General features: G+C 41.4%; 1 protein-coding gene and 1 long non-coding RNA gene across 4 annotated transcripts in view; one reads left to right on the top strand and one right to left on the bottom strand.

Moving 5' to 3' along the window:
- LOC131382897 (uncharacterized) overlaps window positions 1-21,592 on the top strand; it is a 48,795-nt gene extending 27,203 nt beyond the window's left edge. The window contains exons 2-3 of the long non-coding RNA XR_009212536.1: window positions 18,271-18,374; window positions 19,633-21,592. This is a non-coding gene — a long non-coding RNA (uncharacterized LOC131382897). The remainder of the gene's footprint in view (window positions 1-18,270; window positions 18,375-19,632) is intronic.
- TAGAP (T cell activation RhoGTPase activating protein) lies at window positions 6,545-18,025 on the bottom strand. Of its 3 annotated transcripts, XM_032161685.2 has the most exons (10): window positions 17,749-18,025; window positions 16,981-17,065; window positions 16,839-16,892; window positions 16,453-16,519; window positions 14,966-15,132; window positions 14,242-14,403; window positions 13,535-13,644; window positions 11,568-11,763; window positions 10,267-10,381; window positions 6,545-9,271 (listed from the first exon to the last, which is right to left on the bottom strand). In XM_032161685.2, exons 2-10 carry the CDS (start codon window positions 17,005-17,007, stop codon window positions 7,974-7,976), a joined length of 2,196 nt encoding a protein of 731 aa, XP_032017576.1. In that variant the 5' UTR covers window positions 17,008-17,065; window positions 17,749-18,025; the 3' UTR covers window positions 6,545-7,973. The 3 variants fall into 3 exon arrangements, with proteins under 3 accessions (XP_032017576.1, XP_032017569.1, XP_032017586.1); XM_032161678.2 differs by lacking the exon at window positions 17,749-18,025 and having other exon boundaries at window positions 16,981-17,724; XM_032161695.2 differs by lacking the exons at window positions 6,545-9,271; window positions 10,267-10,381 and having other exon boundaries at window positions 11,346-11,763.
- Window positions 21,593-22,145: the final 553 nt, after the last annotated feature.

Raw genomic sequence — 22,145 nt, forward strand, 5'->3', positions numbered from 1 at the left:
CCCAAAAGTGTTGAGTGTCGCTTAAAATCTAGAAGGGCTGGTTTCTAGTTTTCCATCATTGCTCCTCTTTTCTAGAGTCCTCTGTCCTATTAGGGCTTATTGATTTTTAAATATGATTTATGGATTCAGTTTTCTTTAGTTCTAGTGAGCAACAAAAACAACCAAGAAAAAAAAATAAAAAAACCCCTTCCTGTTTGTCTGTCTTTCTTTCTTTCTTTCTTTCTTTCTTTCTTTCTTTCTTTCTTTCTTTCTTTCTTTCTTTCTTTCTTTCTTTTCTTTCTTTCTTTCTTTCCTTTATTTCTCTCTCTCTCTCTCTCTCTCTTTCTTTCTTTCTCTCTTTCTCTCTTTCTTTTTATCAAGATCACCTTAAGTTTAAAAATTAACTTAGGATAACTTGACATTTTTTATGATTTTTATGTTACTCTCCAAAAATATAATAAGTGGTTCTATTTATTCAACTCTACTTCTTTGTCCTGCAGGAACATTTTGTTTCCTTATCAAGTCTGATACTGTCTTTTGGTCTGAGATAGACATATTTAAAAAAATTATGTTCATTGATTTCTATCTTATTAAAGACTGGTTTTGCTAACTTTGTTCCTATTTTTTGTGAATGTACATGGGGCCTTTTCTTTTGTTATATTTTCTAGCTATTAGTATGTACAGAGGCTTTTGATTTCTGTGTATTTATTTTATACCTTGCTTGCTCAATGTGTTTTATTTCTAGTAATTTTTGTTTTTAGTTGATGCTCATGAATTTTCCAGATACCGAATTATATAATTTGTAAATAGTCATAGCCTTACCTCCTCTCTTACAATTTTTGTTTCTCTGATTTCTTTCTCTTGTCTGGTTGCTTTAGATACTACCTCCAGAGTGTGTTAGATAATAAAGGGAAATAGTGCCAATCAGACTTTTTTCTGACTTCAAGGGAGTTTCTGGTGTTTCCTTATTAAGTCTGATATTGCCTTTTGATCTGAGATAGACATATTTTTAAAAAAAAATTATGTTCATTCATTTCTATTTTATTAAATATATTTTTAAAAAACCTTAAGAGGCCAGGCGCAGTGGCTCACACCTGCAATCTCAGCACTTTGGGAGGCTGAGATGAGAGGATTGCTTGAGGCCAGGAGTTCAAGACCAGCCTGGTCAACATAGTGGGACCCTATCTGTATTATTATTAAAAACATAATAAATAAATAAAAACCTCATAATGGAGATTAAATTTTGATAGGGCTTGTCTTACTATCTATGGATCTAATCATGTTACTTTCCTTCTAACTTATTAATATGATGTATCATATTAATAATTCCTACATCAAGTCATATTTGCATTTTGGAATAAATGTCACTTGGTCATTATATATTCTATTGGATATTTTATAATTTTTGCATCAATATTTGTAAGACTGATCTATAATTTTCCTTTTTGTGTATGTGAAATTGTTACTGGGTTTTGGTAGCGTGTTATAGTTGCTTTATCAAAATAATTTAAAACTTTTTTTTTCTTTTTCATAGTCTAGGTAGTTTAAATAGCACTGGAATGATCTGTTTTTTAAAGATTTGGGAGAAATCCTGTGAAACCAACTGGACTTAGGGAATTAGGGAGAGTGATTCGCTAGTTTCTTTGTTTCATCTATGAGATAAATCTGCTTAAGATTTTTCTCTTTTTTGTACTCAGGTTGGTAAATGACGTCTTCCTAGAAAACTGCTAATCTAATTCATATTTCAAATATAGTTGCATAGCATATTCAAATATATTAATATAATATATTATATATATAAATATAATGTATAATATAATAATACAATATATTATAATATATAGTACTTCAAATATATTTGCATAGAATATATTCAAATATATTTGCAAAGTAGTCTTTTGATTCTTCTAATTTTCTGTAGTTATTGTCCCATTAGCCTTTCTCATGTTGTATGTTTTTAGTTTCTCCCTTTTTCTTGCTTAGATTAAGCAGAAGTTTGTTTTATTTATTTTTTTAGAGAGCCAGCTTTGGTTGTATTTATCAGTTTTATTCTTTTTCTGTTTTCTAAATTATTAATTTCAACTTTATTTTTATTATTTCCTTTTCTAACTCCATAAGTGGTATGTATGCTGAATTCATTCATTTTTACTTTTGTTTATTAATATAATCATATGAGGATGTGAATTTTCATCTGAACACCACTGTAGCTATATCTCAGATTCTTAGTGTTAATATGTATAATTAGCTGTTGTCATAATTATGATTTATGGTAGAAAGCCACTAGAGAGTTAAGAAAATAAGTGAATTTGCTTACTTAGGATGGGCCTAAATTAAGAAGGGCCTTGAATGATAGATGGTAGGCAGAGGGCTTTAGACTCAATAAAAATAGTGTTAAGAAGACATTGAAAATCCTTGGTTAGGAAACTAACAAGATACGTGTTGTTTGGAAAGGTGAACAGCCCGTATATCAGCAGTTACCTTATCTACTGCTTTGTGTTTTTCAAAACAAATTTTGGATAGGAAATGCCCTTTTCAGCAAAGATGGAAAAATGACATCTAACTATTTACTTCTCAAAGATATTGCCAAATCCTGTAAGTGAATATCCAGCTGGAACCTTCCACAATTGTTTTGAATGTTGTACTTGCACTTGTTTGAAATCTTTAAGGTTCCTTTAAATGTGAAGTATATCCTAAAGTAATGAGACCGTGAAGCAACCATTCATTTCTTCTGTGTATTTTGTGTTATTATCACTCACTTGGAACTTTGCTGTCAAAGGTGTCTTATTTCTCTACTAGATTGTAAATTCCTTATACAAATGCAATATTTTTATATTGTAGGAGGCCAATTAATATTTGTTACTAATTTATTTTACTTAAAACTACTGTTGTATAATTATAAAATTCTAACAGTGAGCATACAAATAATTGAAATACTCTTGAGACTGTTATCTGCCTTATCTTTTTATTATTCCTAATCATATGGAACATTTTCAGTGGTCTCATTATATTAAGTAGATAGTCTACTTTATCCTGCCTTTTTAAACTGAATTTGGATGTGTTTCATTGTACCTACGATCTCTTTTATTTGACTTTTGTGTCAAGGCCTTGCAGTATCCATCTCCTAATTTCTTACCGATTTTGCTGGGAGAGGCAATTGGCTATAAAAACCGTCTTCTTAGGTTCCTCTGCTGGTAAGAGTAGCCACGTACTGGCCGAGCACGGTGGCTAACGCCTGTAATCTCAGCTCTTTGGGAGGCCGAGGCAGACGGATTGCCTGAGCTCAGGAGTTCGTGACCAGCCTGGGCAACATGGTGAAACCCCGTCTCTAGTAAAATACAAAAAATTAGTAGGGTGTGGCGGCATGTGCCTGTACTTCCAACTACTTGGGAGGCTGAGGCAGGAGAATTGCTTGAACCCAGGAGTCAGAGGTTGCAGTGAGCCGAGATTGCGCCACTGCACTCCAGCTTGGGCGACAGAGTGAGACTCTGTCTCAAAAAAAAAAAAAAAGGAAAGAAGAAGCCACGTACTAAGTTCTGGCCTCTGGGATGGAGGTAGAGGTTATTAAGCAGAAAGTTCCTGCTTCGGATCTGGAGGGAAAGGTTGGGGGAAGAGGATCATGTTCCCAGAAAGGATGGTAGACTAGAAAGCTTGAAGTTATGAACAAGACTGGCTACATAATTTGCGGGGCCCAGTGCGAAGTGGAAATGCAGGGCTCCTGTTCTCAATTATTAATACTCTAAAAATGTCAATAGCAGAGAATTACCCTAGCATTGGGTCCACAGGTCATAGCCCCATGAAACTGGCTCTGAGTGTGAAGGAACCAGGGCCGGAGGAGTCCATGAGCCTTCATAGAGCCTTTTCATAGAGCGCACAAACCTCCTTATTTAAGCGTCTGTTGTCTGGGTTTTCTGTTACACGCGTTCCATAACTGATGCAGGTTATCATTACCCTCATCTGATAGATGGAGAAACCGGAGCTCAGACAGGTTTAGTGCCCTGTGCATGGGAGCAGATTTTGGGGTATTCACAGACTCAGGTTCTGTGAATTTGGGTCGTATATTCATTCTTTGTCAACGCTTTGTCTTTCTTTTTCCACGGAGATGTTAACATTCTGCATTTCCTGTTTCTGGCCAGATTTTGCATTCTGCAAGTTTGCTTGTTTGTTTGTTTCACAACATCCCCCTCTTTGTAGCCTGTAGTAGGAGGAAGCACTTCATCCCATTCGTTTTTCCTCGTTTACATTTAATTTTTACTCTGGAGTGAACATAATGCAGAAGTTCGGTCCACATTTAAAATATTGCTAAAAAGTGATTCACTTCCAATTCCAGCAAAATGTTTATACCTCTCATTCCTCAGTAATTCTCTTTTTGCAGAGGAAGAGTTAAGATTACATAACTTAATTAAAAAAGAAACTGGAAACATGTGAGATCGCATCTGATGTGAGTTTCTGTCTGTTTGACCTTTCAAGAGAGAAGCACGTATTGGCGATTTTTCCAGTGAGACCATAATCAGAAGGATTTATCTATCAATGTATTCTTTTAATTTAGGATAAACCTAAGGATAAACAGTGTTTGTAGCTCTTTGCACATTCTATCTATGGCCATGGGATGCGCTATGGCCATTAACTGTTATTTGTTTTGTTAGCACTAAAAACCATAGCTGCGACTTCAGCTTCCAAGGGACCCCAGTGTAACACAGGTGTTGTATTTGTTGGGTTCAAGTTCTGGAGCAATCTTAGTTTTGCTAAGCTCCCACAAAAGCACCTAACCTTGGTTAACTCCCACCAGTCAACATTTCTGGAACAAGTTTTAATTTCTTTCAGGCCTCAGTAGTGCTGGTGTGTGGGTGGGGGGCACAGTGCACAGTGTGTCAGCACGGATAATCCGTGTATCATGGGCCATCCACCTCTCCCCGTCTTCACCGGAGTAGAGAGCATCTCCCAGGGAATCAGACCTGAATTTAAGTTTAAGCTCCTAATTAGGCTTCCAACCCGGTTTTACTATACACTTTGCGTCAGGTACATCTGTGATTGCCCCATTTGTCATTAGTGTGGGCCCTTAGGAAGTCAATAGAGGACAGAACTCTGGTGTTCCTGGATCCTTGACTAAAGCATCATTTTAATGTCATCTAAATCTCACTATAAGCCCTAGCTCTCTGGTTATGGTGAAATATTCAAATTATTGGCATATTCAAGGTATCTTTAAGTAGTATTTTGAAAAACTTGGTGTTATGGGTTGAATTGTGTCTTGCCCCATCCAAATTCACATGTTGAAGTCCTAATCCCCAACATCTCAGAATGTGACTATATTTGGAGAGAGAGTCTTTACAGAGGTAAAATGAGGTCATTAGGTTGGGTCCTAATCCAGTATAACTGGTGTCCTTAGAAGGGGAAATTTGGAGACAGACTCACGTAGAGGGAAGATAATGTGAAGAGACACAGGGAAGAGGCCATCTGTGCTAAGGAGAGAGCCCTGGAACCTATTCTCCCTCACAGCCCCAGAAGGAATCAACCCTGCTGAAACCTTGACCTTGGACCTCTGGATTTCAGAACTGTGAGACATACATTTCTGTGGTCTGAGCCGCCCGATCTACGGTACTTTTTACAGCAGCTCTCAAAAACTAATATACTTGGGAGCCAGGCTGGGAAAACCTATTTGAAAGGCAGATGGACTCCGTAGATAGGAGTGGGGCTACCACACTGTGCGATATTTGAAATAGTCAACTGTTACTGTCTGCACTGTTGAAAGACTAACAACGACATTTGCTTGGGCAGGGAGCTCCTAAACGTGCGTCAGCAAAATGTGCTATTCATTTGTGTACAGGACTTCCAGTTTCATTCCGCTTTTTTAAAATAAGGAAATTTGGGTAGGGTTTTCATGACCTGAGTTGGGTTTTCATGACCTCAGTAGGGTCACACAGAGATCAGGTGAGTGGTAAAGTGGGAATACATTTGTAGCTTCCTGTTTGTAGTCTTAGTGGTCTATTGATGGGAATCCTCTGATTCTCAATAAGAAGTGGCTATTGTTAGAGGCACAGGATTTTTTTTTCAGTACTGAAATACTTAGCACAGTGCCTGGCACATGGTAATGCTAAAATTGTAACTATTGCTATTAGTGACCAACTCTGGAAAAGGACTGCTTTTCTTAAGTTAGCAGTCAGGTAAGCTCTGCCCCATGAAATTTATATATTATTGGGGCTTAATATTTTTATTATTTATTTTATTTATTTATTTTTTAATTTTTTGAGACCGAGTCTCACTCTGTCACCCCGGCTGGAGGACAGTGGCATGATCTCGGCTCACTGCAACCTCTGCCTTCCAGATTCAAGTGATTCTCCTGCCTCAGCCTCCCAAGTAGCTGGGACTATGGCACCCACCACCACACCTGGCTATGTTTTATATTTTTAGTAGAGATGGGGTTTCACCATGTTGGCTAGGCTGGTCTCAAACTCCCGATCTCAAATGATCTGCCCACCTCGGCCTCCCAAAGTGCTGGGATTACAGGCATGAGCCACCACGCCTGGCCCATCAATGAAGTATTTTTAATATTAGGTCTGAGTGTGCTGCCTTGAGCAGTCTATTTTACATTATTATTAACTTTGCACATTATTTATAAATCATCTCTGAAAAGACTCAACACAAAATATTTCTATAACAAATCAGAAGCATGCATGATTTTTTATTTTAAAAAGCTGATAAGGAAAATTGAAGTTGAGCATCTCTAAGATACTGGATAAATATCTTAATAATTGAGCAGTAAAGTTCTAATACATTACAAACATTTTACCATTATGTTTGCCAATAATTAAACAAACTGAGCATCATAAGAATGAGGTGAGATGTAAAATTACTGGAAAGTTTAATTCACTAGAAATGAGAAATTTTACATTTGTTATGTTATCCTGTATTTGTGTACTAAATTTTTCTGGCAGAATGACTGCTTGCTGAAAAAAAATGTCTTAAAGTAGGTGCTTTTTTATGGTTTTGCAAATTCTGGAGAACAGGGACTGCTTCTTCCTAAACAAGATCCCCGGTCTTGCTGTTAGTCTAGAATAGTGAATATATATTGAATAAATGCTTGTTGAGTGAACCAACATGTGAATGATCTTCTTAGTGGATTTCTGTTAATTGAGGGAAAGGAGTTAACATGTCAATAAAAAGTGAACATTTTTACTTTCAAATAAGGAAGGCAATTTATTGTAGTGAAATTACATTGAAGTTTTATATATGACCCCCAATGCATATAAAATCATTTACCTCCACATTATAGGATAGGACATCATGAACTACAAAGAAACTCAAAGTGCTATAGATGAGTTAATATTGATGTAATACATTTTCATTAATCTACCCAAATTTAATTGGATGATTGAAAGGACATGTTGAAGTGTTTTTCATGATTTTTTCTATGGCCCCTGCTTTTACTGGAGTTTTTAATGTCTTTGATGACTCCAGACACTCTGTTCCTTGCAGTCTGTTTCTTTCTTCTATGGTGGTGATTAGTTATTGCAAGGCTGCTTATATAGAGTAATGTATAGTTTACTCTAGTATGGAGTAAACTTATACCAGAGATTTAAACATTTCTCTCTAAATGGAGTTTGTGGAAAATGTGAAAATTGGCATGACATTTGAGGCCACACTAAAAAAGCAAAGATAATTTTTAAACACTAACCAAGAGAAAAGTGCCCCAGGAAGCAAGGAACAGCAATGTACTTCACTGCAAGTTCACAAACGTGTGCAGGGATCATTAGACACTCTTTGCACCTAACACCTTATCTAGAATACATTTTATACATTTTTACATATTGCACAAATCCAGGTACACACAGACTATCTGATCGCCATGGCCATGGTGTAGCTATCCTCACTGAGGAGGGCTTTCCACAACTTTCTAAAGGAGCTTATTCAAGACCTTTTAAAAACAATCTACAGGCAGTTCTTTACAAGTCTCATATTTACAGATAGCACAAGCTATGGCATGGCGTATGGCCTCCCTCCTAAATATACGATTCTTTGGCGTATTGGAATTGGTCAGCCTCAAAGACCGGCTGGCTACATCGTCGCACGAGACAGTCCCGCTTGTTTCTCTGCACGGACTCGGAGACAGTCCTCAGCGGGAGGAGCTCAGGTCTCCCTGGGCCAGACACGTGCCCCAGAGAGTCCCCAGAAGCATGGACAGTTCTGCTCTGTTTCCATCGCTCAGGCAGGGGAGAGAGTCCGTGGCCAGGGAGTGGCTCTTTGCTGCCCCTGTGTCTTGAGTCCTCTACGTGGTGAGCAGGTGGAAGAGGGGGTAGGAGGCAGTCCGCCTCCAGCATCCTCGCCCTCATGCTCCCGACGGTCAGGCTCCCCGCGGTCTGGCTCCCGTAGGCCGCTAGTCTGGCTGCCGGGCCCTGCATGGCCTCTTCATAAGAGGGTGGGCTTCCAGGCCTCTCCCAGTCAGCTCCCTGGAACACATCATCCACCGAGAGGGCGTGGGGTCTCAGGCAGAAGCCGCGGGCTGTTTGGTTGTGGGTTTCAGACCCATTTTCCTGCACGATTCGGCCGGCAAGCTGGCTTTCCTTTCTAACACCCCTCGGGACGTGGTCCCTGGTAAAGTCTTGCGATTTCCCAGACCCCGCGCTGAGGTTTTTGGTCAGCACTTTTTTGTGAGGGGCAAAGGAGAAAGACATGGAGTGCTTTTTAATTTCTCGGCTGGGCTTGCCTTTTTCCGTCTTTGTGGTGAAAGACTGATGTCTGCTGAAGAAATTTCTTTTGGGACTGGAAGGAGAAGCCACGGGCGAGCTGTCAGAGGACGCGTCCAGCGAGCTGCTGGAGAAGGCTTTGAGAACCAGCGCCCGCGGGAGCACCGAACCCGGGGCCAAGTTCCTGATCTTCAGGTCCACCGGCCTCTTGGTTTTGCCTTGCACTGCAGGGAAGACCTCCTCTGGAAATGGGTCTTCAGCCTCCTCACTTTCCAAACGAGAGCCTACCCGGGGCACGGGGAAGTCCCCTTCACTCTTTGTTAGTGTTTGGTTTGTCACCCGGCTCTGGAGGCACTCCTGGGAGGACGGCATGCTGGGCTCTGAGTACCTCCTATCGGGCTGTGCGAGGGAGCTTTTCAGCCTGGCCACGGTGCTCACAATGGGCTCTGGGCTGACCTCTCGGGCATCCTGTGGGCCCCCGCTATCCAAGCCAGCAGCTGTGGCCATGGGCACCTGGGGCTGCCTGCTGGGAGAGCTGATGCCACTGCTGCTGTTGGATTCCACATCAGGATCGTTGCTGTCGTAGGCCGAGTCATTCTGCAGGGTCGACACATCTGGGGGAAGTCAAGCAGCAGTTGAACATTTGTTTGGGTTTTTTTATTTATTTATTTTTATTTGTATTTTATTTATTTTATATTTTTTGAGATGGACTCTCGCTTTGTTGCCCAGGCTGGAGTGCAGTGATGTGATCTTGGCTCACTGCAACCTCTGCCTCCTGGGTTCAAGCGATTCTCCTGCCTCAGCCTCCTCAGTAGCTAGGATTACAGGTGCCCACCGCCATGCCTCGCTATTTTTTCTATTTTTAGTAGAGACGGGGTTTCACCATGTTGGCGAGGCTGGTTTCGAACTCCTGATCTCAGGTGATCTGCCTGCCTTGGCCTCCCAAAGTGCTAGGATTACAGGTGTGAGCCACCGTGCACGGCCATTCAGGTTCTTTTAGAAATGAACTTTGCTACAGTTTGCCCTGCTCATACCAATCAGGGCACTAGGTGATTTATTAGCAGAACTACTTAGGGGCTTGATATGACAAGAAATGTACCACATGAAAAGTTTGTTTCTTTCTGAATTTATTTTGACATCAGAAGAAAAATAGGGAAAGGAAATGAGTAAAGGAGGGAGGAAGGAGAGAAAGAGAGGAGAGAATAAGAAAAGAGAGAACAGCATTTCACTGAAAATTTATTGACCTTAATTTTTAAAACTGCTCCTTTTACTGGACCCATTTTCATTGTGATGGAGTCATATCCCATGAAGTGGAAACAAAAGTTTCTCACTCCAACTCTAGAGCTAAAGGTAGCTTAGTGAAATCAGCAGTGATTTGCGATGTACACTGGGAAGGGGGAAAGACTATCTGTGGGCTGAGGAGGCGCTGCAGGAAAAGCCCGGAGCAGGGTTTTCATGTTTAATGACTTCCTAATGGACTGGAGTCTAGTCCGACTCGGTGATTTGTGAAGGTAACTTCTGCCTCAAATATCAGAGATGCTTTACATGACTGGCAGACTGGGATGAACTTTTCCCTACAATCATAATAAAATGATAGCACATTCCATACCTGAACTGTCAGTGTGCTCCAGGGAGTCATCAGAAGTGATACTGGAATGCACTGGAATGTTCTCCCCAAATATTTCAAAGCAGTTATCAATGAGGAATTCCACCAATGTCTTCACCTGTGAGGAAAAGTAAGCAATTTGTCAGCTTGAAGACTTTTTTTTTTTTTTTTTTTTTTTTTTTGGGAGGTGAGGAAGAATGGGGACACTGGAGTCAGGTGCCAAAATGAGAATCTGAGATCTTTTTTTTTTTTTTTTGAGACGGAGTCTCGCTCTGTCTCCCAGGCTGGAGTGCAGTGGCGCAATCTTGGCTCACTGCAAGCTCCGCCTCCCGGGTTCACGCCATTCTCCTGCCTCAGCCTCTCCGAGTAGCTGGGACTACAGGCGCCTGCCACCACGCCCGGCTAATTTTTTGTATTTTTTAGTAGAGACGGGGTTTCACCATGGTCTCCATCTCCTGACCTCGTGATCCGCCCGCCTCGGCCTCCCAAAGTGCTGGGATTACAAGCGTGAGCCACCGCGCCCGGCTGAGAATCTGAGATCTTTATGTGTCTGAAAAGAGCATACAGAAATTTGGGGATAATCAGATACTTTTTTTTTGAGACAGGCTCTTACTCTGTCACCAGGCTGGAGTGCAGTAGCCCGATCTCAGCTCAATGCAACCTCTGCCTCCTGGGCTCAAGCGATTCTCCTGCCTCAGCCTTCTGAGCAGCTGGGACTATGGGCGCCCGCCACCACGCCTGGCTAATTTTTTCTATTTTTAGTGGAGACGGGGTTTTGTCATGTTGCCCAGGCTGGTCTCAAACTCCCGAGCTCAGGCAATTCACCTGCCTCGGCCTCCCAAAGTGCTGAGATTTCAGATGTGAGCCACCATGCCAACAATCATATGCATTAAAGTTAGATACTCCTTGGTGTTTTGAGACATGCATTTTAAATTTAAGAGCTTAAAAAAATTTAAAGTATTAATAAAATTTTCATTTAAGTAAGTAGTTTCCCAGATTGATAGACTGATAGACTGTGGTGTACAAAACACAAAAACAAGAGGGCTTTTTTATATCGGGAGAGAGTGATGTAAACACTCGCAGCACTCGTCTGTCTCACAAATGACAGAAGACAAAGATTTATTCAGTTTCATTAGATACATGTATCTGAGAGAGTGGAACTATGACAAAAGCATTTTGCATTTTATATTTTCACTGTGATTCTGAGTCAGTTGGAGACATTCAGAAGCATTTTATTGCCTGGACTTGGCAAACAGATGGTGAGATCAGAAGTTGGGGATTTCTCATCAGTAAGCAGAACAAACCTTGTTGTTCAGGTCCTTCTGGGCTTCAAATGACAGACTCTGGTCATTCTCCAGGGTGAGCATGTTGGGCCCAATGCAGATGGCCAGATTGCTGGAGTCCATCCTGTTGACCTCAGAGTTCTTGCTGATGAGGTGCAGCACATAGACCAAGTGCTTGAGCAGCAGGAGGTTGGGCCGGGGGAGCTTATCTGCAACCCTGGAATCAAGTGAAGGGATGTTAGTTTTCAAAAAGGCTAATGGTATTCAGTGTAGCAAGCTGAGAGTTTCTGCCAAAACCAGACTTCCTTTAAAATGAGGAAGGTGCATTTTCACAAGTAATATTGTGAAATGCCCATTCAGACACTTCCAGTGGCAACTGACACAGAGTGAGACTGGTTAACCACAAGGTCTTGAGGAGCTAAGAAACTGGCCTTTGTAATTGGGACACCAATAACACAGCCCTTTATTATTTCTACAGAGCTTGAATTATGAAGGCAATCTGCGTTAAACACCATAGTTTGCCTTTATGTTTAGAAAATAGTTTTGTTGAGTAATCATTTAGCCATGTAGAATTTCTTTCTGTTTCTAACACGGCTAGACTGGTTTTCTTGCCTTAAAACAAAGACAGAAACAAAACTATAATTACCAAACGAAGATGACACATTTTTACAACATTCTGAGAAATCTTTATGAAGACTAAATCAGTTTCTAAGGGCGTGTTCATAGTAAGGCGGCACTTAAATCGCAACATTGTTTCTTTTTTTTGTTTTGTTTTGTTTTGTTTTTGTTTTGTTTTTGTTTTTTTTTGTTTTTTTTTGTTTGTTTTTTTTTTGAGACGGAGTCTTGCTCTGTCGCCCAGGCTGGAGTGCAGTGGCGCAATCTCGGCTCCCTGCAAGCTCCGCCTCCCGGGTTCACGCCATTCTCCTGCCTCAGCCTCTCCGAGTAGCTGGGACTACAGGCGCCCGCCACCACGCCCGGCTAATTTTTTGTATTTTTTAGTAGAGACAGGGTTTCACCGTGGTCTCGATCTCCTGACCTCGTGATCCGCCCGCCTCGGCCTCCCAAAGTGCTAGGATTACAAGCGTGAGCCACCGCGCCCGGCCAACATTGTTTCTAATGATAAGAAATTAGACTTCTTAAAGTCTCACTTCTTCAAAAATGAAATGGTGATTATTTTCATTTCTTAGAAGAAGGAATTGTTATAAAAATGCTTTATGTCTAGGTAGAAACTCATTGTGATAATCTTAGAATTTTCATTTTGGGACAGACATTTTAATGTCTTCAATTCTATACATATGTCATTGAAAGTATTTAGCCATGTGGGACAATTATAACATTTAGATAAACTTTCATAGGATGTGACAACCATGCTGACATTTCAAAGCTTGGGTTTTAGAATTCTCTAGTCACTAATAGATCACACTTTCCATTGCATATGTTATTATTTTTACTCTCACTGGAATTTGTTATTATATAGTTTTCATTTGGATTAATTATAAGAAGATGAAATATGCTATGAAGTTTTATGAACAAAACAACTGCCTCCCACCACGCTGTCTGGCTGCATCCTGAGGGATGTTTTATGGGAGAACTGTTGCCTTGCATGACACCAGTCAATGTAGCTTAAAGATAACCCAGAATTCCTACACTTTGCTGGTGAGCCTGTGTTAAAGTTCTCAGGTCTGATTTTATCTCATACCTTTTTGAACATCTGACATTTTTAGACTTCCCTACCTCTTGGGATTTGTGAGGATTGAAGTTCACTTTCTACTTTTTGAAGAAATATTTCATTTGGCTAAAATTAAAATTCAAAAGTCCAGGGCACCCTCTGGTTTTTATTCTGGGAGTGGATGAGCAATTCCACTCGGATTTCCTAAACATCACAATTCTCATGGCACAGGGATCATGAAGCATTTAGAAAGCTGTGTAAAGAATCAAAAGACGGAGGCGATGCGGCCTGGCAATCACTGATGACTTTGATGACTTACTGTTTCAGGGCCTCAATTCTGTCCTCCTCGTCCTGCATCTCCAGAGCGCCCATCCACTCCTCAAAGAGGTCGCTTGAAAGTAGCTTCCGGGGGATACTTCTGAGGAAGTCCTGGGGGATGAGAGCGGGCTGTTGGCCTGTTGGTACTGTACGATGTCCCATGTCCTCATTTTCACCTGGTTTTCGTTCCATCGCAGGGTGTTCTATGCTTAGCCCATCATAGATTGTGCCCCTTCATTCCTGCATTTGATGAATCCAGGGAACCCTCTCTCTGACACCCTTGGCCTCTCTGCAACTTTCTAACATCAGGCAGAGTCAGAGGCACCATCCCGGGGTGGGTGTGTTCTGAGGGGCCACTGGATTTTGATGTATGGATTCTGCCAAGGAACAATCAAATTGCCTGTACTTGGCAAGGTTTTGGGAGAGCAGAATGCATCACTTTCTGTTGGATGCATCACTTTCTGTTGGATGCATCACTTTCTGTTGGATGCATCACTTTCTGTTGGATGCATCACTTTCTGTTGGAATCTGAGGTCACAGAAACAGAGGTGCTTACTAAATAAATAAATAAAGGTCTTAACGAAAAAAATTAAACTCCAAGATCAGTGTACCTTGCTGTGTGGGGAGAAGAGCCTATTTCTTGCATCCTGAGAACGAGTGTGTCAGGGCCTCTTGGCAGGTTATTTGGCGCAAGTGTGTTGAACTCACCTTAAAGACCACAGCGAGGAGGTGCACGGGGAGCCTCTCCAGATCCACCACATCCCCAGAGTTCAGCTCCTCCTTCAGCTCCTTGCGGGCTTTCTCGTTGGCTGCTCTCCTGAATATCCCTTCCGTTGAAGGGCCTTTAAGGCATAGAATAGTGAGAATGTCCTAAAGGAAACAGCAATAGGAACAGGAAAGGGTTACCCTTCTTCTCTAGTATACTGAGATAGTCTTAACAGGAATATTGATGTCAGATTTTGCTTTCAGTCCAGTTGCTATCAGTGGCCTTCCTCAACCCTGCTCTTTTTCTAAGAGGAGGCAAATTGTGAAAGCTCTAATTGTGCACTTTCTAAAATCACTTTGGAGCTCTCTCCTTTCCAATACTTCCATATGAACATTGGATTTCGGATCACAAAGTCTATATTCTGTTTCCCCCTTTTGACTTTTCAGAAGCTAAAAGTCTTCAGCATTCTCCACTCTGTGAAGTCAGAGGAATGGAGGGACCATAGCTCTGAGCTTATTGGCAAATACAACTAATTTCAATTTCTGGAATGGAAGCAGTCAGATATTCTTCTGACTGCACACGTATGTGGGAGTGCCATGTCGAAGAGTGGAAAATATGGAAGATCAGTCCCTACAAACTTAATAGGAGAAAGACATTCAGATTTCCCGAGTATTTTGCGTGTCCAATTGAAAACTGAAGTAGGTTTATGAGAGAATGCACGCCTACCTGGATGGGTCTGGGGAGTGTGTCGCTGTCACCACAGATAATTGACAAGGGCTGATCAAATAGCGGTGCTTTCAAGTCTGTCTCCAAAGCCCCAGAAAAATCTGATGCAGGGGAGAGTCTTCTCATGAGAAAGGGCCAGGACAGCACCTTCTTTCTCTTCTTAACTTCTACAGCCAAGAAAACAAGGCAATGAGAAAAATTAGACTACAGTGTTAATAAGCAAAGATCCAGGTAAGAAAATGGGTATCGTTGGCCACATAATGTGGTCTATAGTATGCGATATGAGAAAAATAATTTTGAAAACTTGAGAAAGCAAAGGGCGTGAATCTTAATCTAGAAAAACCAACCGATAAACAAGCACACTGTTACCAGGGCAACCAGTTCCCTAAACAGCAACACCAGGGTTCCTCAAGGCCTCCACCTTTCCTGTTTTCACTCTTTCCAGCTGTTTGCCACAGAAAATTAGCAAAACCTGACTGTGCTGATCATAAACAACCATCTTAACCTACTGGCCTGAATAACTACAGAGGAAGTTTCTGATATGAAATAGATTATTTTGATTTCCTCCTTTAGCGACGAAAACGAAACTTAAAAGGTGAGGAAGTGACTTGCTCAATATCTTTTCGAAGGCATATAGCAACCCTTAGTAGCCACGCAGGCACTCAACAGACACTAGAGGGAGCTAACACCATTCTTCCTTCCAGGTGACTGGTCACCTGGGTTTTCCGGGTTGCTGCTTTAGGACAGAGGCAAATACGAATCGCTGCGGGAAGGCTTGAACCTAGATCTCGCAACTGGGAATTATCAGCAAAACGTTATCAAGATATTCTGTCCTTCCGAAATCCACAAGATGTGTGTGCAATGGATATTGCAATCTTAAAAATTTCCTTCTTTCTTTTCTTTTCCTTCCTTCCTTCTCTTTTTACTAATTATAAAGGCTATATTTTCTAAATGCATTGGCATCTGTTTGTATACATTTTAGATTGGCAAGTGGAAGCATGATGGGAAAGAAGTGGCCTGTCTTTATGGTTCAGGAGAACTGGGTCAGGGTTACACTATAATGAAACGCATTATGAAAAAAATTGAGAGTGAATGGTGGGTCGTTTGGGATTTGAGATCAGCAACAGTTGCTTCATAGGCTCTTGGATGCATTCTCCATAAGTGAAGGAAGAAAATGGAAAAGACACTGTGTGTTTTTCAAATGTGTGCATGCTAATTGTCGAAACATACATGGCCAGGAGATGAACTGCATTAAAAACCCTTGGCAGAACTGGGGATTCTTTATGGAGAGTCTCTTTCCTCTCCCAGCACTCCCTGCTCTAGTGAGTTGGAGCACACCTGCCATTTAAGGGTTAATGTTCTGCGGTCTTTAACAGAACACTTATACAAAAAAAATTCCTAGTAGAGTAAAAGCGCTGTGGTTTTGCAAACCAAGAACACTGGTTGTTAGCACTTACATAAAAGATCAGTATGTTTTTAAAACTCACCAATGAGCTGGCAAATACTGTCTTCACTCTCACATGATGCCAACAGGGGATGTTCCTTGAAATCACCCTAAAAACATTTTTATTTCAGTTACATATAGTGACTGAAGAAACCTATCGAGTCTTTCCCCACAAAACACACATACAACATTTTATTCATGTTAAAAATGAAGTCAGTAGAGTGCATTGATGTTTTTTCTAGCTTCTAGAAGCAATATTAAAGATTGGCATCATATAAGATCCTAATTAATGTGTTTAATTTACTACATGTGTGATGTTAATTTACTACTCTGATAATTAATATTCAACCCAAATAATATTCAATTAAAACAGAAAGTTTTCCACCTTCTCACAGTACAGATAAAAAGCTTTAAAAATTGCTCTCTTACCTCTGATTGACATTCGATTAGTGTCTCCATATTATTGGCATTTAGTGTTTTTGACTGAAAGAGAAAACATAAAATTAGGTAAATATCTCTTGGCCCTTGCCTCTAGGAGACGTGAATGAATAAATGTGAGAGGGTCACTCACAGCATTGTGGCTGCTTCTCAGCTTCATCAGTATTGGGGCTGACTGTCCAGAGGTGGATTTCACTCCCGCGTGGCTGTAGCTCTGTCTACAACGAATCATACGGAAAGGAGTTAGGAGGGACACACATAGTAGGTTGGCCACTTTCCGTGCCGCTTTGCCAAAGCACAGAGTTTGAAACTGTTTGTTTATTTATTTTTCTATTTTGCTATTTTTTCAATTGCCTTTACTTTGGAAAAAAAACTATTACATAGACAAGTTTTCATTTAAAGTCAGTTCTGTGTTACCAGATGTCGTATGTTGTTAAGAATAGCATCTGAACACAATTATTTCTAAATTATTTAAGCCAACTATCTTTACCACTCTAAACGTTGTTACCAATTTATTCCATTCCCATCAAGAGATAATCTGGATATCAATTACATTAACATTTTAAATTAACATTAACATTAACTTTTTTGGGTGAGTGATGACTATATGGCAGCTATCATAGTAGGTGCTTTGCATGGATTTTCTCACCTAATCCAAAAAGGAAAAAAAAACATACCCCAGGATGCTAAAATAGTAAACAGAAACAAAGATAACATTTACAGAATTCCTACACCAAAAAGGTGCAGCCTTCACGTTGAAGCAAAGCTTTCTTTGTCCTGAGACTTTATAAAGTGAGAGCATATTCCACGGGACAGCTGTTTTCTGTTGCCTGTGATCTGAGTGACCTGTGGCTTGCGAGGCAGCTTGTAATTTCTAGGCATGTTAATATATAGTACTTACCCTTGGAGGGTCTCTAGCCAGAGTTCTTTTACATCCGCTGAGCTGTAAAGAATGGGAGAAACAGCATAACACTCTGCTCCTTCTAGTCCACTGGGAGAGAGAGAGACTGAGCCGGTCTCCCTTCACATGCTCTGCATTATAAGCGAGGGGGTGGGCAGGTGGAAATTCAGAATATTACAGAGACCGGAAAGAACATCATGGGCTGTCACACGGATGGAGCCAGCCAGACACTGGAGAGCTCTCACTTCCTCATTCCTTTTAGGGCAGCTATGTCTTCTTTTTTTTTTTTCTCTTCTACTTCAAAGTAAAAAATCTGTAAACTACTAAGAGTGGAAAAGATGACATTCAGCCCATAGGTGAAGGCTCTGATTAATGTCATAGGTGGGATGTGTGAACAAGAAATTGTGTTATTCTGTGCATAAACATCACTTTATTTTCTAAAGTGGTAATTTCAAGTGCCTTTTTTTGCATCCTGTTTGGGTGCTGTTTCCCCTCCCACGTGCCATCTGCTCTGTCCACCAGCACCACACGTTGATGAGCACCCCTGGATGTGGGACACTGTTACAGAACCAGAAAGAAACCCAAGACAGTCCCTTCCTTGAGGAACAATCACCGTCCAAAGCCAGGTTAGTTTCCTCTGGAAGTAGGAAGAAAACTCCCTCGAGTCAGTGGTCAATATAGTAACCCTCTTCTCCTTTCTGTAACTCCTGGTCAAAAGTATTGATGCTTAATTTACAGTCAGAGCAGCTGTCGTTCTGACACGGAAGGAAAACAAACAAAAAATTCCTTTGATCAGACCAATTTAAAGTAGGAAAGAGATGGTGAATTTCATTTGTGGATCACTCCTTCTGCATAAGAGAGTTTCTGATCTTTTCTGTAGATCAAGGGCTATATATGAAACCACTCAAATGCCTCGACACGAGAATGGATGCGTACATTGTGATCCATTCACATAGGGAATGAATGTTATATAGCACTGACAATGAACAGCCTATGACTATAGCCAACAATATGGTTGGATCTCACAATATGACGAGCAAAAGAAGCCAGACGTGAAAGTGTATATCCTGCCAGCTCCCATTAATGCAAAGCACAAAACTAGCAAAAGTCGTCTGTGCTGTTGGAAGCAAGAGTAGCAGTTTCCCAGAGGGGATGGTAGCGACTTCCAGGGCCCAGCGGGGGCTTAGTGATGGTCCATTCTTGATCTGGGTGGTGCTAGGCTTATGTGCACACTTCCCTATTTATGTTATTTTTCAATAAAAAGTTTTAAAATAACTTGGCTTCTTTTATCATCAGCATCTTTAATTTTAAGACTTTTCCACATTGTCAGTTCTTTTGTCATTTTACTGAAAGGAGGTGATTATGCGGCAGGCTTTGGGAAACTGAAGCACAGAGAGGTCGAAATTTGCTCTGTAACTCAGTGGCTCAGTGGGTACCTAGGGACAGATCCTGGTTTTCAGGCTTCCAGCTGGGCGCTCCCTCTCTTAAATCCACCACAGTGCCAGAGTTCACCCAGTGTTCCCAGGGCAGCTGTAGAGGCCACCACTCTTTCAGCATCCCTCTCTCACCTTTATAAACCTCCAAAGTGAACTCACTGGTCTTTTTAATTGAAAAAGGGCATTTACACTGTGCCCAGCCTAGTGCCAGGCATATAATAGGTACTAAATAAATAATTTTTGAATATATACATTTCCTTATAAAATAGTCAAAATAGAATATTACTATAATGTTCTATATATCATATAATATATATTGTGATGTATATTCATTGCTAGTATGTATTTTCTAAACTGTTTTTTTTTCCTGACAAACGGACTTTTCGAATTTTTGTAAGAAACTTAATGTACTTACTGTTCTTTCTTTTTTTTTTCTTTTTGGATGTAGTTTCGCTCTTGTCACTCAGGCTGGAGTGCAATGGCGCGATCTCAGCTCACTGCAACCTCTGCCTCCCGGCTTCAAGTGATTCTCCTGTCTCACCCTCTCAAGTAGCTGGAATTACAGGCATGCACCACCAGGCCTGGCTAGTTTTTGTATTTTTAGTAGAGATGGGGTGTCGCCATGTTGGCCAGGCTGATCTGGAAATCCTGACCTCAGGTGATCCACCCACCTTGGCCTCCCAAAGTGCTGGGATTACAGGTGTGAGCCACTGCGCCCAGCCTCAGCATCTTTTAAAAATACATAACATGAATGGTTTGATGACCTGCAGAAATGGTTACATCGACAGACTTTTCTTTTTCTTCTGGGACCTACCATGCCTAGTTAAGCAACCAGGGAACTATCTAGGATGAAAAGTTAGTAGCAAATACGGCCACAGAAAAAAGTTAGGGCCCCTCCATTTTTTGAAGCAGAAATATGTTTTGGCTCTTCTTATTGACCCAACTGATGGTGGGAAAGCCCAGAGGGAGGTGCCATCCTTTGGGGTCCCTGGGAGATTTTGACAGTCAACATCTAATGAATAGGTACATTTTGTGACTGAAGGAAAGCCACCATTGTTGGCTTGTGCTGGTGGGAGACTGAGGAGACGTTCTCCTTCATGACTGTGGCCCCGCCTACATATGGCCCCTACTGTGGAAAGAGAAAGAGTTGTGAAGGGCAGGTGCTGCACCCTCAACTCTGAAAATCTCACAGTAATTTTGATTGCAGTTTCCCAAACACTACGAGAAACATTTATAAATACAGTGTAAAATTTGGAAGCAGTCATGCCAAAAGTTAGAAAAAAAGATGGAAATGTCAGTTTCACTTTTTCCATATTCTTGTCTCCCACACATCTCTTTGAAAAGCAAGCTCGCCTCGTCCTGCATGGTAAGAGTCTTCAGAACGTGGAAAGGAACTTCAACGGCTTTTGCTGGGTTGGGCTGAAGGAAACCCCGGTGGAACCCACACCTGTAAAGATGCTTCTCACAGTGGCACTTTTATCGCTTGGGTCCTGGTCAAATCAATTTTTCTGCAAAGAATTGGCTTTGCTTTTCTTGTGGTGAGTCTCTAAGGACAGTGAGTTCCGTTCTGGGGACTGTGACTTCTATGCTGTGTACATGTGTGCTTTGGAGGGTGACTGGAAGCACCATCATTCCTTCCCATACTTTCAGGCTCAGTTACCACTTCAGTCTGGACTGTTGTGAACCACCAGAATATGGAAGTCATTTTCTCCACATTGTTTACCCAGCTTGCCTGGGAAACACCAACTGGAGGATCAGAGTCCGGCTCTTCATTTTGAACTCACTCTCCCTTTCTTTTCCTGGGACCACCCAGTGATTCAGAGCCCTGCATTCTGTAATGAGATTAATGTCAACAGTTTCCTGCGTTGAAGATTATTTTCCCAAAGAGTTCACAGTTTCCTTCAGGACTTCTCCATCACCCCAGTGTCTGGCTACCTAATGATTGATTAATGGGTTGATCTTCTAGAAAGCTCAAATTACAATTTCTTTTTTTTAAAAAAGGGCAATCCAGCCTTTTCTCTGATTATCCCTCCACCCCATCTCCCACTTGTCATATGTTTTAGCCACACAGTCTATTGTCATCCCCTAAAAGTGTGCTTCCGAGTCTCCAGGCCTTTGATAAATTGTTCCCTCCTCCTGGAATGCCATTCACCCCATCTGCCTTTTGGAATTCTGCCCTTCCCTCGGAATCTAGCCCAAGTCCCATCTACTCTAAGAAGGGACTTTTCTAGATTGAATTAAACTTCCTTCCCTGGCCCTGCATAGTGGCCGCACCCAGTAGACTGTGAGTCTACTTTTTCATCTTTTATTCTTACGAGTGCCTGGCCTCATATTTTGCACACAGTAGGCATTTGCTATACTTTAATTACTACTAAAATTGTGTGATAAAATAAAACATTTAAATCTCACCGTACGTTTGCTGGTATTGCAATTTGTTACTCAGACTTTTCGTCACTTAGCCTCTTGGGCTGTTTTGTTTCATGGAGAAAGACTACCTCTTTGTCACGCTGTAACAGTGACCATCGTTGCAGAATTTGATTGAGCTGGAGACAGCCTCTCCTTGCACACACCGCGGGCTTACGTCAATACCAGTGTTGTGGGATTAGACACATGGATTCTCTAGCTCTGTGGTGAGGAAGGAGGCCTCGCTTTAGGTGGACTTGAGTGGCAGCTTCTGTCAGTGAATCTGTCAGGAGGGCGCGACCACACCTGTCCAGCCTCTCACCTCCCACCCTCCAAGGACCAAAGCCTTACCAGTGTTCTCACCTTAGACTCCCTAGTTCTGTGTGCTCTGGGAGGTGTGGACGTCCCCAGAGCCATGCTCCTCACTGTCTGGAGGCAGAGAAGGACTTAGCATAAAGGACTCCGGGGGCTGGGGAGTTGGTGCTCACTTTGAATGACAGTCTTGGATTCACTAATCTGCAAAGTACCCAACCTGCAGAATCTTTTATGCGGTGACTT

The sequence above is a fragment of the Hylobates moloch genome, unplaced genomic scaffold (genome assembly GCF_009828535.3).
Source record: "Hylobates moloch isolate HMO894 unplaced genomic scaffold, HMol_V3 SCAFFOLD_2, whole genome shotgun sequence".
NCBI lineage: Eukaryota > Metazoa > Chordata > Mammalia > Primates > Hylobatidae > Hylobates > Hylobates moloch.